This window comes from Condylura cristata, unplaced genomic scaffold (assembly GCF_000260355.1).
Source record: "Condylura cristata isolate star-nosed mole 26May11 unplaced genomic scaffold, ConCri1.0 scaffold00012, whole genome shotgun sequence".
NCBI lineage: Eukaryota > Metazoa > Chordata > Mammalia > Eulipotyphla > Talpidae > Condylura > Condylura cristata.
In genome coordinates this window covers 20,410,576-20,425,717 of record NW_004567113.1, presented here as the reverse complement: position 1 = coordinate 20,425,717, position 15,142 = coordinate 20,410,576, and the positions used below count along the sequence as shown (strand labels likewise).

At 37.7% G+C, this 15,142-nt stretch overlaps 1 protein-coding gene across 1 annotated transcript in view; it reads right to left on the bottom strand.

Moving 5' to 3' along the window:
* The window catches only part of ADAMTS3 (ADAM metallopeptidase with thrombospondin type 1 motif, 3), a 222,508-nt gene that overhangs the window by 199,149 nt on the left and 8,217 nt on the right, over positions 1-15,142 (bottom strand). Inside the window, exon 3 of the mRNA XM_004681225.2 lies at positions 1,654-2,060. Within this exon, the coding sequence (XP_004681282.1) occupies positions 1,654-2,060 (407 nt within the window). The remainder of the gene's footprint in view (positions 1-1,653; positions 2,061-15,142) is intronic.

Below are 15,142 nucleotides of genomic sequence, written 5' to 3'. Positions count from 1 at the left end.
GTTTGGTTATCTACCCTGGAGGTGATCCATGTGGCACCGCAGACCTCTCCTGTCTAGCCCACTGCTCCCCTCAGCAGTATACTTCATTGATCTGCCTGTCCTGCTCCCCCTCTGTCTCTGGTGAATCCTCCACCACCCCTGTACCCCAGTTCTGTATGCATAAATAAATCTTTTAAATAAATTTTTAATCATTTTTATGATAATCCATAAAAATTATTTCCTTGTTTTTTGTCTTCCTTAAAATGATTTTCAAGTCAATGCAGGTTGAAATCTTAACTGAGAAGATTAAAAGTGCATAGCATTCTTATGCTATAAAATTATAAAATAGCAACAAATTAAGCTCTATACTTAGTTAGCAATTTTATTTAAAGCATTATAAAGTAGTACCTTTATATAATTGTTCCTTTTATATTTTAATATTAAATCAAGCACTCAGTGAATATTTTAAGTAGTCTTCGAAAAGTGTTCTTTATTATTTTTATAGTCAATAAGTTCATTTGACTGCATTCCACTTCCCCGCAGAATGAGAAGAATTTGAGAGATTCCTTATTGATTAAATCCCAAAACATGACCCAGTACTAAATGTGCGGGTATGGGTCCTAAACTAATGGAGTCCAAATTGGAAGCTTTGACCTGCTATATGAACTCTACTCAGTTTTTTGTTCTGCCTTTTAAAACTATACAGAACACCAAGAAGCAATGCCAGGCTGCACAAATAAAGTCTAAAACAATGAACTCAATAGCATTCGGTTAAGATATATGGTGTATCCTAATTGCTTTGAGTTGACTTTCTACATAAAGAGGACAAGAGCAGAATATTCAAGGTCTCACTGGAGAAACAACCAGAATAGAGTATTTCTAAGCAGAACTATAGGAATATTTTGAACAATCTCAGAAGTAGAGACAAAAACAAAGAGAACAGATTTGATCCCCCATAAAACAAGAGTCTGGCAACCATAATAAGAAATATGTGCTCTTTTTGAGCAAAAATGGAGTTAGCTGTCAATGGAAGAGGTATAAATATCAACACATTGCAAATACATCTGGAAAACACACAAAAGTAGAAGTACTTCACATTTGCACTGTGTAAAGAAAGACTAGTTACCATTGGTCTTAACCACCAAATTGAAGAGCAATAGATGAGTATTTTATTTGAAAATAAACTACTCAAAACCATGATACAAAGAGAATTATGTCTTATCTTCATAAAGTAAGGTTATTTGAGCAAATTCTGATGGGAGATCTGCTCATTTTCCATTTTAGTATTCTGTGGGCAAGTAAACAGTGTCTTCCTTAAGAATATAGTCAAAGTTTCCACATAAGAAGTGAAATACTGTCATTTTGGAGGAATCTGTATTTCCTTAGGAGCTTTTCAGAATGTGTTGAAAGAAATAAGGAAGTAAAGTTCTCCAATAAAACACAAGTAAAAAATGCTAGAGTGTTTCTGTGGTTTCTTGGAATAATATTGTCTTCATGTCATAAATTAAGCCAAAGTACACATCTTTGACAGTAAAATGTTTTCTAATGTTCCTTTCTCAGTTTAAAAAATAATGAAGCTTCCTTTTTACCTCTACCTTCCAAACCATGCTGAAGTCAAGCTCTATACCCAAACACCTGCAAACACACACACACACAAAAGGGAATAAGTCTTACCAGACCATCACAGTTGCTAATGGCAACAGAGGTTCCTGGAATGTCCATGATGTCACCAATATAAGCACAGTTAGTCTGCAAAGGCTCTGTTTTCCAGATTCTTTCAGAAGCACCTCCTGGTTGATGTTCATTGATGGGGTCAGTTATATTCCCAGGCACCAGAGCTGTCTCATACCACTCCACAACTGCCCCAGGAGCTACTAACTGAGTGTTGGGTTTCAGTCGTAGATGAAAATCTCTTCCAAATGCTGTGATGTTAAAAAATAATTGCTCAGAGTTGGAGGATACGTCCCTCGTTGACCTCTTCTTGTGATTTGCAGAAAGAATATGGGAGAGATAGTGTCCTTCTAGATTTGTGCTGACTGGTGTCACCAGCTCATACTCTCTCTGTCTCTTTATTGGTAAATCTGTGGAGTAGAAAACAATCGTAGAGTTGGGTCAAGAAGGGGCACAATGTGGGCATAAAGTGTTTCTGAGTTATCTCATAAGTATTCAATTTTGAAAACAAATCATTTCTAAAATGAACTTGAGTAACTGTGTTGAATGGTTTATTTTTATATATTTTTAAAAGTGTTACAATGTCAATATTCATATCTCATTTACACATTTAAGAACACAAGCATGGCCCTTCCTAGTGGTACAGCGGGCTAAAGCACAGCACTAGGAAGCTAAAGCCACTTCAGCATGAGTTCAATCCCCACCCTGGAGGTGATCCACATGGTGCGGCAGACTTCTCCTCACCCACCCGCTGCTCCCCTCACCCACCCGCTGCTGTACTTCATCAGTCAGCCTTTTCTGCTCCCTACTCTGTCTCTGGTGAAGTCTCTCACCGTCCCGACACCTCTGGCCTGTGCCCCAGCTCTGTATGCATAAAAAAATCTTTAAAACAATTAAAAAAGAACACAAGCAGTAGTTTCCATAAATCATATATGGCTTGTTTATAATCAAGAAATACTCCCAGTGAATTTATTATTGATGTAGCTGACACTTGTTTCAAAACTTTTAACAAAGTTGCTATTATGTAGGATAATTTTTTTTCTAGTTTTTAACATTTTTCTCTTTAAGATTACTAGAATGTATACAAAGTACAATATCTACCAAACACCTGTAATTTATGCTTTGTAGTTTATGGTGCAACAGTTTATACACAATTTTCATCACAACAGCCCTACAATCTTACTTTACAGGTAAGGAAACTGAGAATCAAGGGGAAAGGGACCCAAGATTGAAATAACTGTGACACTCAGCTATAAGCCAAGTCAGACTCCAAACCCCATACATTCGTTCTCCTACATTATGCATTTCCAAAAAATCACAGGATATTTTCAGAAAATGAAGAGTGATGACAAAGAAGAAACAATAATCTATAAATTGAAATTCAGACAGTGGTTAGTTAAGAGAGGATGAATATGGTATTCTGCACCATCTTCCTTACGTGGCACAGATACTTGTTAAAACAAGAACAGTATTTGGAGTCCACCTTACAACATGGCTGGCCATTTACATATTAAACTGAATTTCATGATTAGAACTTAATTTCCTTTGTTTAGTTGAATGTGAATATTATATCTACTAAATGCAAGCATCCTTAGGAAAGATAACATACTTAATAAACTATTTTCCCACTAACTGAAATTATTTTAAAGGCAGAACATGGTGGGTTGTGGATGCTTGAAAAGGAAATGAAGAGGGAAGTGGGAATGAAGAAAGCAAGCTTGAAAAAGAAAATTGAAAATAAATATTAAAAAGTTCCCACCTTCATAACTCTTATCTAAGACTGGTCCTGTAAGTAATATGCTAGAGTACCTTGAAAAAAATTATGATTCACGAATATCATCCTTCAAAAAAAATCACATTTTGCACCAATAAAATGTACATTTTGCACATCCAATAAATTATTTATAGTATGAAACCCATAAGTGAACCTACAACCTGTGCCCTTAAAGTATCCTTAGAGAATCAGTATGTTTTCATTATTCTCCTGCTTTTTAAATAAAGCAGTGTATAAAGAACCAATGGACAAATGAAGGCATTTTGTATTTTAAAATTCTTTGAGTACATGTTTGTTATCATTATGCCACTTATGGTGACTAGTATATTTAAGCAAAATAGCCTTCTTATTAAATGCACAGAGCAAGTAGCTGTTGTAAATATTTACCAGGCAAAGGAGTAAAGACTGTGGTATCACAGGGGAAAGTGAGACCTGGTTCCAGCACAGGCAACAGCACAATCCGTGCTTTGTGGCTTCTCTGTCTCATAGTCAAGGACCTATATGTACGGGCATTAGTAGAAGCACAGACTCAAAATTCTGGTCTCCCTTCAACCAAATCCATAATGAATATTTTTATAACCTCTGATTTAGAGAAAGAACTCAAAATTTTAAGGGAAGAACTCAAGTGTTATGGGAACAGGGTGCTAGAGGAGAGTTTCCACAATTAGGTATGAATCAAGTTGTTGGATGTTGACTGGCAAAACCTGTTCTAAGTTTCTTGAGCATAGAGAATTTCCTATTCAATTTGATATTCCCAGTATCTTATACAATATTTTATACCTGCACAGTCAGAAAGATTTTCTTAATGTGTTAAATGTTAGTACAGGTAGCCAGAAAACATTTTGTACAGCATTTGTCTATGCTGTGACATACTCTGACTTACAAGGCATAACACCCAAAGCCCGCGAGCATGAGACTGCGTCAGTAATGTCAGTTATAACTCTTCCTCTGGCCATCAGTTTACTAGTTCAAGGGAAAGAAGCAGCAATGCTTAATTTCAATGTATGGATTTCCCATCTCCCCTGAAGGGAATTGACATAACCAAAGTCTAGACAATATGCTGAACCTGGATTAAGTGACTTGAGAACTAGAAAAATTAGGAATAATGCAGGAAGGCTTTTCCATACCCATGAGGGTTCTCAGATCCTGATACTTAAGTTATAAACTCTAAATCTTCTGGGTTAATTCCATTTTTCCACTGTCTGATAATATTGTCTATATAGTCTATATTTTTATTCAATATAAAGATTATTTTCTATAGAGCTTTGTCTTCTCTAATGCTTAATAATAAATCATTCCTAAAATGTACATACAATAAACATCTGAAATTAAACCCTGTGTGCGTCATTTTCCAGTTTCCAGAATTAAGGCAACCCAGGGAAAGTCTTACTTAAAAACCCCTCAGGCTGCATCCCTCTTGATTAGATAGAGTTCATGGGTCTGACAAAGGAGTTGCCCAATCACCTGCCATTTATTAGCAGTATAAGTATAGGCACTATGCTTTGTGCTCAAGAATTTATAATTTGGGCCTCCCTGGTGGTGTTATGGGTTAAAGCACAGCACTATAAAGCTGTCCACAGTCACTATAGCACGAATTTGGTCCCCAGCCAAGGAGGTGACCCAAATGGTGTGGCAGACCTCTTCTGTCTAGCCCACTGCTTTCCCAGCAGTGCATTTTAGTACATCTGCCTGTTCTGCTCCCTACTCTATCTCTAGTGAAATCTCTCACCCTCTGCACCTCTGGCCTGTACCCCAGTTCTTGTACATGTAAATAAGTAAATCTTTATTTAAAAAAAAGAATTTACTATTTCTAATGCTCACCATAATCATAGTGGGTAGCTAAAATGATCCACAGCTTATAAATTAGAAAGAAGACCTAGAAGAACGGACAGGAAGCAAGAAATCAAAGGAAAATTCAATTCTGATCATGTTGATTCTGAGGCCATATTCCTATGCTCTAGTCACTTAAGAACAAATTTAAGATATGACTTATAAAGGAAAACTACCACAAAAAATGATGATGTTCTGCCTACCAGCAGCCAGTCAACCAATTTTTCCTTTAGTGTAGCTTCAAAAATTTCTGTAAAAGGCTCATAAATTCTCTGTAGTTAGGAAAGAAAAAAAAGATAAAGCTCAAAGCTATCAAAAGTATTCTAATCTCAGATAACAATCACAGAAGCAATGAAATTATACTCAATGTTTACCTTTAGAAATTAACACATTTTACAGTCCCAGAGAGTTCCACAAAACTGTAGACGCTATGATTAAGGAGTGAACTACAGTGTCAGAACGTGGCAAGTTCAATCATAGTATGACTTTGAACAAGTTTTTTTATTTTCTCTTAAACTCAGTTTCCTTAATTGTTAATTAGAGGTTAGCAATAGTTCTGACCTCATAGGTTTGGCTAGAGATTTAAATGAGATTATGTGGAGGATTTAATAGTTACCAGCTATTATTCACTTAAATGTAAGTTTGTTGCCTATTAAAATAATGTCCATATGCAATTTTTAAGTGAAACTATCCAACTGTCTGCTAAGTTCCTGAAGGACCACAGCAATAGGTAAGAAAAAGTTTTTGTGGGCTATTAAGTTCCACAAGCACATGGAGTAGGCCACTGCAAAGCCGCAGTGCGGTCACTAAGTTTCCAAGCATGATTCAGATGCAGTAAATTTTCTGCACCCCACTGGCATCATTGAATGCATGGCCCATCTCCATTCTGGTACAATGGATAAACCAGCTGGGAGCTTTTAAGAGCAAACCATTCACTGATGGAACATATCATAGCCCCTCATGCCCTGTCAAGAACCATTTCAGCAATGTTCCTCTCTTGCCAAGCTTCATTTAGGTGCTCTTCATTTGTCAGTTCAATTGCCAAAGCATTCTCTTCATGTGCATATTTAGCAGCAATCTCAACAATTGTCCAGTAGTAAACTTCTGGCTCCCAAATCTGTTTCTCCTCCCGGATGGCAGTAAATGATAACTCTACCTCCTAGTTAACACCAAGAATTTGAATGAACTTTCCTCAACTCTTCTCATACCATAAATCAGATGTTTTCATAAATTCCATTCACTCTAACTTCAACTTATTTCCAAAAGACAAATGCCAGGTGATTTCACTCACATGTGGAATATAAAGAAACAAAACAAGGAACAAACAAAACTAAACCAAAACAAGCCTTAGGCATATGGCTGTAGAATGGAGACTGCTAGAAGTGGGAAAGTGAGGAGGAGTAGTGGAGGGGTGAAGTGTCTGTGTGGAGGACTATGGGTGCATTGGTGGTGGATGTGGTATGGTAACAAACATCTGAAAAAGTGGGATCCTGTATTTCTGAATCATAAACAGTGTTTAAAAAAAAAGTATCACCTCAAAAAGATACAATTTTAAATACACACACACACACAAACATATATATACATTAAAAATGTCTCCAGATTGACCACTGCTCACTACCATAATCCATGCCACCACTGTCTCAGTTTTGAATGTGCAGAAAAACTGGCCTCTTAGCTTCTGTGTCTACTCTTTATAAGGTTTCCTCAAATCAAAACCCGAGTAATTATAATGATAGATCATGTCACTTTCTCTTCAAATCCATTCCCCTCATAATAAACTGGCTCTCCAGGACCTAGTGCCTGGTACTGGGAATTCTCACTTCTTAAGGCTACTGTTTTTACTGTGCCCAAGTGTCTTCCTCCCTGGAGCTGTATGACTTAGCCCTTCTCTCTTCAGATTTTGACTCACATGTGACTCTCCCAGTGAGGTATGTTCTGGCCAGTAGTAACTATTTCATCACTCTAATCCCTTCCACAGTTTACATTTTTCTCCATAAAACTCATCATCATCTGACACACTAAAAATTGTAGTTATGTTCATTTGTTTGTTATTTCTTATTACTACTAGCATCTAAGCTTCACAATGGCAGGGATTTTTAATCTGTTCTCTTCATTACAGTCCCAAGAGTTTAAAACAGAAATAAAATCACTCAATGTGGATCTATGAATGAACGAAAGCAGTATGAACCTAAGGGGTTATCTGAAATTAAACTGCTTCCTTTTCTCCCAAACAACAATTTACCACCAAGCAATCAATGACAACAAATATGAAAGCTGTTATATATGTCTACAGTTAGAAATTATCTGGCAAATACTTTGTATATTCTTAAAGTTCTAGCTGACTGTAAATCAAATGTTTTATAGTATTATCCAGGTCCCACAATTTAAGCTACTAAGAACAACAACAACAAAAAGGATCTAATCATTATAACAGGCCTCCTGGAATACTGACATAGAGCCCCTCAGACTTAGAAGCAGGCAGCAGGAAATTGGCTTCCACTCTGCATTTCTTTGGATAATCACAGAATTATAACTATACAGGTTTAAAATCTTTTAAAAAAATAGGCCTTAAAATATCACCTAATAGGGAGAAAATAATAATAATAATGAACAACTATATACCAGAGACATGTTATGAGAGTGGAGTGGGGAATGGGATCAAAAATGGGGGTTGGGGGTGGGGGTGGGGAAGTGCACTGGACTATAGTGATGGCACAGAGTGATTTGGTGATGGGAAGCCCATGGGGATTACAACTGAGATGGAAAAAGGCACAAAATGATGTAAAAATAAACTATGATATTAAAAAAAATAAAATTTCACACAATAAATAATATATATATGTGTGTCTGTATATGTATGTATTTATGTATGTATATCACCTAATCTGGGCCCTCCCTGATGGCGCAACGGGTTGGGATGCAGCACTGCAAGCTAGGCGCAGCCTCAGTGCTGGTTCAATCCCCAGCACTGAAGGTGATCCACATGGCACAGCAGACCTCTCCTGTCTCTCCTGCTGCTCCCCTCAGCAGTGTACTTCAACAGTCAGCCTGTTCTGCTCCCCACTCTATATCTGATGAATCCTCTCTCTGCCCCTGGACCTCTGACCTGTACCCCAGTTCTGTATGCTGTATGCATAAATAAATAAATCTTTAAAAAAAAAAAAAAGAACACTCTTAAAAAAAAAAATCACCTAATCTTTGCCCTTTTCTACAGCTAAGACATCTCAAGTAAGTGGAATTAAATTATGCTTTCTTAAATCAGAGGTGGGTTGTCTTTCACCTGATCCTGCTCTCTGTCAGGAGAGATTTTTCTGAGTATTCCAGATTTCTCCATCCTTTCTCACCCTTCCCTGCTGAAGGGTCAAAGATGTGACTGGTAAATCTAAGAAAGATAAGGTTGCAAAGCTTAGCAGCCCCTCCTCAACCCACCTGGAAAAATCTCAATAAGGAGCATCTGTTCTCTCCCAGGTCAGGGTCCAGCCCTACCCTTACATATGGTGGCTGCAACATACCACAGGGTTACCGCCCACCCAAGTGAAAGCCCTGGCCTGTTCTGTAAAATATATTTTCAGGGCCTCCCTGGTGGCATGAGGGGTTAAATCTCAACACTAGGAAGGTATCTACAGCCCCGCAGCACCATTTGATCCCAGGTCAGGCAGGTGACTCACGTGGCACTGCAGACCTCTCCTGTCCTACCCGTTGCTCCCCTCAGCAGTGTGTTGCAGCAGATCTGCCTGCTCTGCTCTGGTGAATCCTCTCATCCACCAGCACCTCTGGCCTACACCCCAGCTCTTATATGCATAAAATAAACAAATCTTTAGAAAAATATATACTTTCATTAAATCTTTACATTTGCTATTTCCAACTTACACACCCAGGAAGGCAAGAGGGATATATTTTTATTCAGGTTCTCCTCAGAAACTTGAAAAGTATTGTAACGCCTGTGCTGACAGTTGATAAAACTATTCTTGTTAGTCCCTCATATCTAAATTCCTCATTCTAGAATTCAATTTAATGCCTTCTTTCTCCTGGTGCTACATGAAATAACCACATTCTTTCAGACATGTATGTGTGTGTATATGTGTGATATGTGTTTACGCCTATCTACATGTGCATACTTCTATTACGGAAGACATCAAATAATTTGAGGGGGCAATGTTTTGTGTTTCCATATAACTACATATTTTGAGGTGATCAGATTTTCTGTTTAAATGTTAATTATGTTAGACTTTTCCAGTAAGTTTCAAACTGTCAACATTTGTGAGGCTGTGGCTTTTTTTCCACACAGAGTGGAAGATATCCTGCACAGAGTGCACCTTCACTAGACAAATGTTAGAAGGAAAAATGAAGTTCCTTCACCCTGAAATCTGAATAGGTTAATTCTCTGCAGCACGCAAATAATGTATAAATCTCACTTCACCTTTAAAATATCTGAACCAAACTCCTGATTTTTACCTATTGAGCTGATTTTCCTGACATCACTAATTCTGTTCAAGATATGTTGATTTTACCAAACCCCCAGGTGGAAAAGTTAACTTCATTTCAGGTGTTCCTCTACATTAACATCATTCAAGGAGTACTAATTTCTCCTGAGAAACTACTCTCAAGCTAACCCCCTTTCTTCCAAGTTTCATCTCCTCCCACTGGAAAGCAGCAAGTCCAAATGTCCCACATAAAATTTCACATCACAAGGGCCCTCCCTAGTGGTGCAGCAGGTTAAAGCACAGCACTAAACTAAAGCCACTTCAGCATGAATTCGATCCCCGGCTCAGAGGTGACCCACAGGGCACAGCAGATCCCTCCTGACCCACCTGCTGCTCCCCACAGCAGTGTACTTCTGTCGATCTGCCTGTTTTGCTCCCCACTCTGAATCCTCTCACTGCACCTGCTCCTCTGGCCTGCACCCCAGTTCTGTGTGAATAAATAAATCTTAAAAGACTTCATATCACCAAATATTGTGTAAATGACACTAAAATAACCTCTAACTTACTGCCAAATTGGTGTTTTAGCCCAAATCTAAAATGCCTAGATTCTATCACTATTTTTGTGATTTTGGTCAGTTTGGACTCTTTATGTCACTACTTATTTATAACAGTAAGGATATTAATGTTTAATTGTTAGGCTTGAAAATGTAATAGTTGGATTAATTAAAGAGTAACACTGGCAAACAGTGAGTGCTCAATACAAGTTAGATGTTAAATTACTATGTTACCTCTCTGAGCAGTTTCGGTTCATAATAATGATTCTTAAGTAATACTTAAGGATAAAATAGATTCAGAAACTTGGTATCTTTCTCCTAGGATTAATCTAAAAACTGCCAAAAAGGTCATCTACTAAATAAGGCCATCTCTCACTTTACAAAGAAATTTAGAGAATAGGTATCTTAATACCAATCAAAATAGAATTTTGTCATTTAACTCTGCTCAGTCTCTGATGTCATTTTGACATCATCTCCCATTTTAGCCTATTAAACATTGTAATATGCTCATTATTCCCAACTCCATCACATTTTCCCTTAACATCCTAGTCTACTGCATCACTTGCCCTGGTCTTTCTCCTTCCCCTTTCCTATGGAGTGGGAAAGGATGGTCGCTGAATGATACCCTGTAAATATAGCGAAACTACCACATTAACCATCGGCCACTCACCTTTGACTATTATGTGAAATCTAAATAATTAAATTTACTTAAAAAAAAACATACTAGTTTACTGCACCTTTCAGAGAAAGGTGCAATTCAGCCCCCAAAACCTTCCTCAAAACTATGTTTTCCAAGAGGCCTCTCCTGCAAATTTGTCCAGGAGACACAATTTTTGACCTTAGTTTCTCTTTGTTGTGAACTGTGTGTATATGTTATGAAAATCCCTATAAGACAAAAGTTTGTCTTCCAGAGATCTTAAGCTTTTGGGGGCGGAGGTATGTTACACTGTGTTTAATGTCTTTCATGTGCATGGGTTTTTTGGGGGGGAAAATCAATGGATATTTCTGGAAGTGGGGATGATTCTTGGGAGTCAGTGCTCTGATGGTGTGTCACCGTGACCCAGACTCTTCACTTCTTCACACGGTCAGCCACACATGCTGACAGCTAAAGATAGGCAACTAAGGTTCCTCAAAGTTTGTTGTGAAATGATACAGGAAGTATGCCTTCTAGAGGGTAGTAGGTGTCCAGGCACATAACAAAGGAGACACCACAGAACAGTAGGAACAAATTTCTTTAGCACATTACAAAGGAGAAACCACAGAACAGTAAGAACAAATTTCTTTAGTAGCACAATCAATCAATGTGACTGCAGCACAAAAATTCCCACATATCATATCTATTTTTTTGATGAACTAATTAATACCAAAGTTGTTCCAGGTACACAGACTACTGGAATGCTTGTGATTCACGCAGATCTGCTCTGTTCCAAGCAAAGAAAGGCGTAGTGTATGAGGACTGAATACTAAAATTGTGGAATCACAAAGCACTACATCTTAATTCTGATTCAAGCTGATACACTCTTCTAGCAAATTATGAAAATTAAGGCTTGAATAAGTCATCTGGAATGGGGTCATGAAGAGGTTCAAACAAACTCAGAGATATCCAGGGCTCACTCCATCTAACAACATTTCAATAATCAGCTGATGTTATCATCATCATTACCATCATCAACTAGGAAAATCAATTTTTGGTTGATTGCATGTTGCTGAATACCCAGGCCATTCCTCACTTCTTTCCTGTCCCAGCCTATGTTTCTGATGTGGTGGGAAGGACTTAAACTGCATGTCAGCAAAAGATCTGAAGTCACAGCTTTTAGAACAACCCAGGGACATTAGTTACCCAACCCTGTGCCTGGGTTTGCACCCAAGAATGGCTGATTACTCTACTACATACAATTTACTTAATCAGATATAAATTCTCAGTATGAAACAGTCTGGCCTCAAGAATGAAATCAAATGAGTATTTTCAAAATCTGCTGAAAAAGCAGCTCCAACATTTTCAAATCCCAAGTCAAAGGTAAGAGGATGACTTTCACCAGAAATGGCAGAGCCAGCTGCTTCAGGAAAGATGTGCTGGAGTCAAGAGTGGACACTGAACAGGACATTACATGCCAAGGATTTACCACAGCTGTAAACGCAAATGGAGAAGGGGGAGCATCTTCTTTCCAGAGCAATTAAAAATTAATTGTAACCCACACTGAAATTCTGAACACAGCCAAATTCTGTTTTCCTCACTTCATCTTCCCTAGGCTTTATCACCACAAGGCAGAGAAACTCTTTGATGTCTTTATTTAAGTTGCAAACCAATTTTCATAGTCAAAGATTTTTCATAAGGCTATTTGAAAAATAAAAGGAGAGTTTTCACTCATTGTCAAGAAAGAAGAAATCATTGTGAACTTAAAAATTCTTCTCGCTTTTTTTAAAACTGGCTTTTTAATAAATATTTGTTGCAATTGCACAATGTTTATATTTGAGAGAGCCATTTAGGAAAGAACAGCACATTCTTTAGTGTTCCAGAACATGAAATCAGGTAAGGGAAGAAAAAGCATGAAGAAGGAAAAAAAACTATTTTAAAGAAAAATTCCCATGTATTTCCTTTGTTACATATTAAGGTGATTAAATAATCAGTAACAGATTAGTATGTGGAGATTTTTTTTAAGTGAGGCCCAAATGACAAAATTTTAAGCATTCAAACTTAAGTTTTTAAAGAAGCACTTCTACTGATTATATTTATAGCCATTGAGAGTTTATAGACTTGAGAGCTACATGCAGCATTCTACAAATAATATTTCTCATATGTCTTAGAATTAGATGATGGATAATACTTTTTAAAGAGAAATATTGAGTCTAAATGCAGAGCCAGCGAAATTAGCATTTGTCCCTAGGGCCAAAGGCTGGGGAAAATAAGACAGATAAGAAATGTACACAGCATTTTTATAGATTTTCACTGAAATATTTTTTATGATAGTTACATATTCTAAATTTAAAATCATATGGCTGTTGGTTTGACAAAATTCGTGAGAAACCAGGACCGTCCACTAGGCTGCTGTATTTGTTTCCTGCTGTGGCTGTAGCAAATTCCCGCCAACATGGAGCCCTAAAGAAATATGAAAGTATTATCCTACAACTCTGGCAGTCAAAAGTGAGAAATAGGGCAATTGAGACTGCAATGGAGGTGTCAGCAGAGTTGCATCCTTCTGGAAGCTCCTGGAATGATCTATTTCCTTGCCCTTTCAGCTTCCAGAGGACAGTGTCCTTCCCTCGTTCAAGTTTCTCTTCTCCATCTTCACAGTAGCAGCATCAGCTCATGTCTCTTTCACTGCTGTCTTGCTAGTTCTCAATCTCCTCTCTTCCACTTATAAGAAATAACCCCTGGATAATTCCCCTGTTTTAAGGTCCATTAGCAACCTTAATCCATCTGCAAGCATAGCTTCTTTTTGTTGTGTTAGCATTACATATTCACAGATTCCGATGGTTCAGACATCCGAGGGTCATTACTCTGGTCTACTATAGCCACCATTGCCCAGGCAATGCACCGAGAAACACCCACAGCTGTGGCATCATCACATGCATGGGCCTCCTCAGTACCCACCCATCTTTTCTTGCCCTACAAGTTTCCCTCAGTTTAAACATCCCATACTTCAATCTCACTTCTTGGGGGGTGAAGGGTAGAATGCCTCAGGCTAGGTCAGAGCACTGCATCCCCCAAATACAGTGATGTTTCAGGGATCAGTTTACACCTTGATCCAGGTAGCCAAGTGAAGCCCCATTAGGAACTTTTACTAGAGTTGTCAAGAAAGAATTGTACTATACAGTGGGTTTGAAAAATAGAATGATATTCTTGTGATGCTAGTAATGATGGTCTTTGCCACAATCTGGGGTCCCAAACTTACCCAACACAGGAAAAAATGAGAAAGAGAAAGGAAAAGAGGAATAGGAAAAGAGAGTGGAAGAGGCAGGGTAAGGGAGAAGGATGGGGACAGAATAGAAGGATGGGGACAGAGTGGGAGAAGGGAGAAAAGAAAAGGAAGGAGGGGGTGGAAAGGAAGGAAAGAGAGAGATTTTTGACATTTTTTGAGCCTAAATCCAGCTATATTTGATTTTAGTCTTATTTTCTGTAACAAGTATCAAATGACTATGAACTAAACCTAGGTACTAAATATGAAGAAAAATATGTGCTAAATAAATAGCTAAGCCCATAGCATTTAAAGATTCATACATTTAATACTATTTTACTTTCTATAAATTTCCTCAGAATTATTTTGGGTTTCTGGTCTTTGTATCCAAAGGAGTCAGGATTACAATAGGAACTTTTTTCCAATGAAATGGAAAGAAAGAAATTCAATAAAGTGAAGAGAAAGAGTTTTGTCTAGCACAAAGTATAGTTAGTGTAAAATCTGCATGGAATAACTATTTCCCCACCATTCCTTCCTCAACTCCCTCCCTGTACAACTTGCTATGCTCCAATGAATTAAGTAACTGAGATGCAACATGAAAATAGAACTCTCAAATAGTGGTCATGTGATAAGCTAAGTGTCTGGATAGTTTACAAGTCCAAACATATACAGTAAACTAAAGTTCCTGGTAATTCATGGTAGAAGGCAAACCTATTAATGTAGGAATTAGAATTAAGAGGCTCTCCTCTAGTAAAAATGGGTTTTAAAAAGCACAAGGCTGAGGCATAATAATACCTATTATTTGCAGCTTGCTTACCATATGTCAGTATTTTATAAGCCCTACACCACTCCATGATGTATGCTTATGTTAGATATAAGAAAGTGAAATTTTAAGGTTAAAGCCATCAGCAAAAAAATGTTGGAGTCAGAATTTTAAACTACACAGAACCTGTGTTCCTGGCCATTTGATGGAGGCTAGGTGATGCTTATCAATAGATTCTGTACTGTACT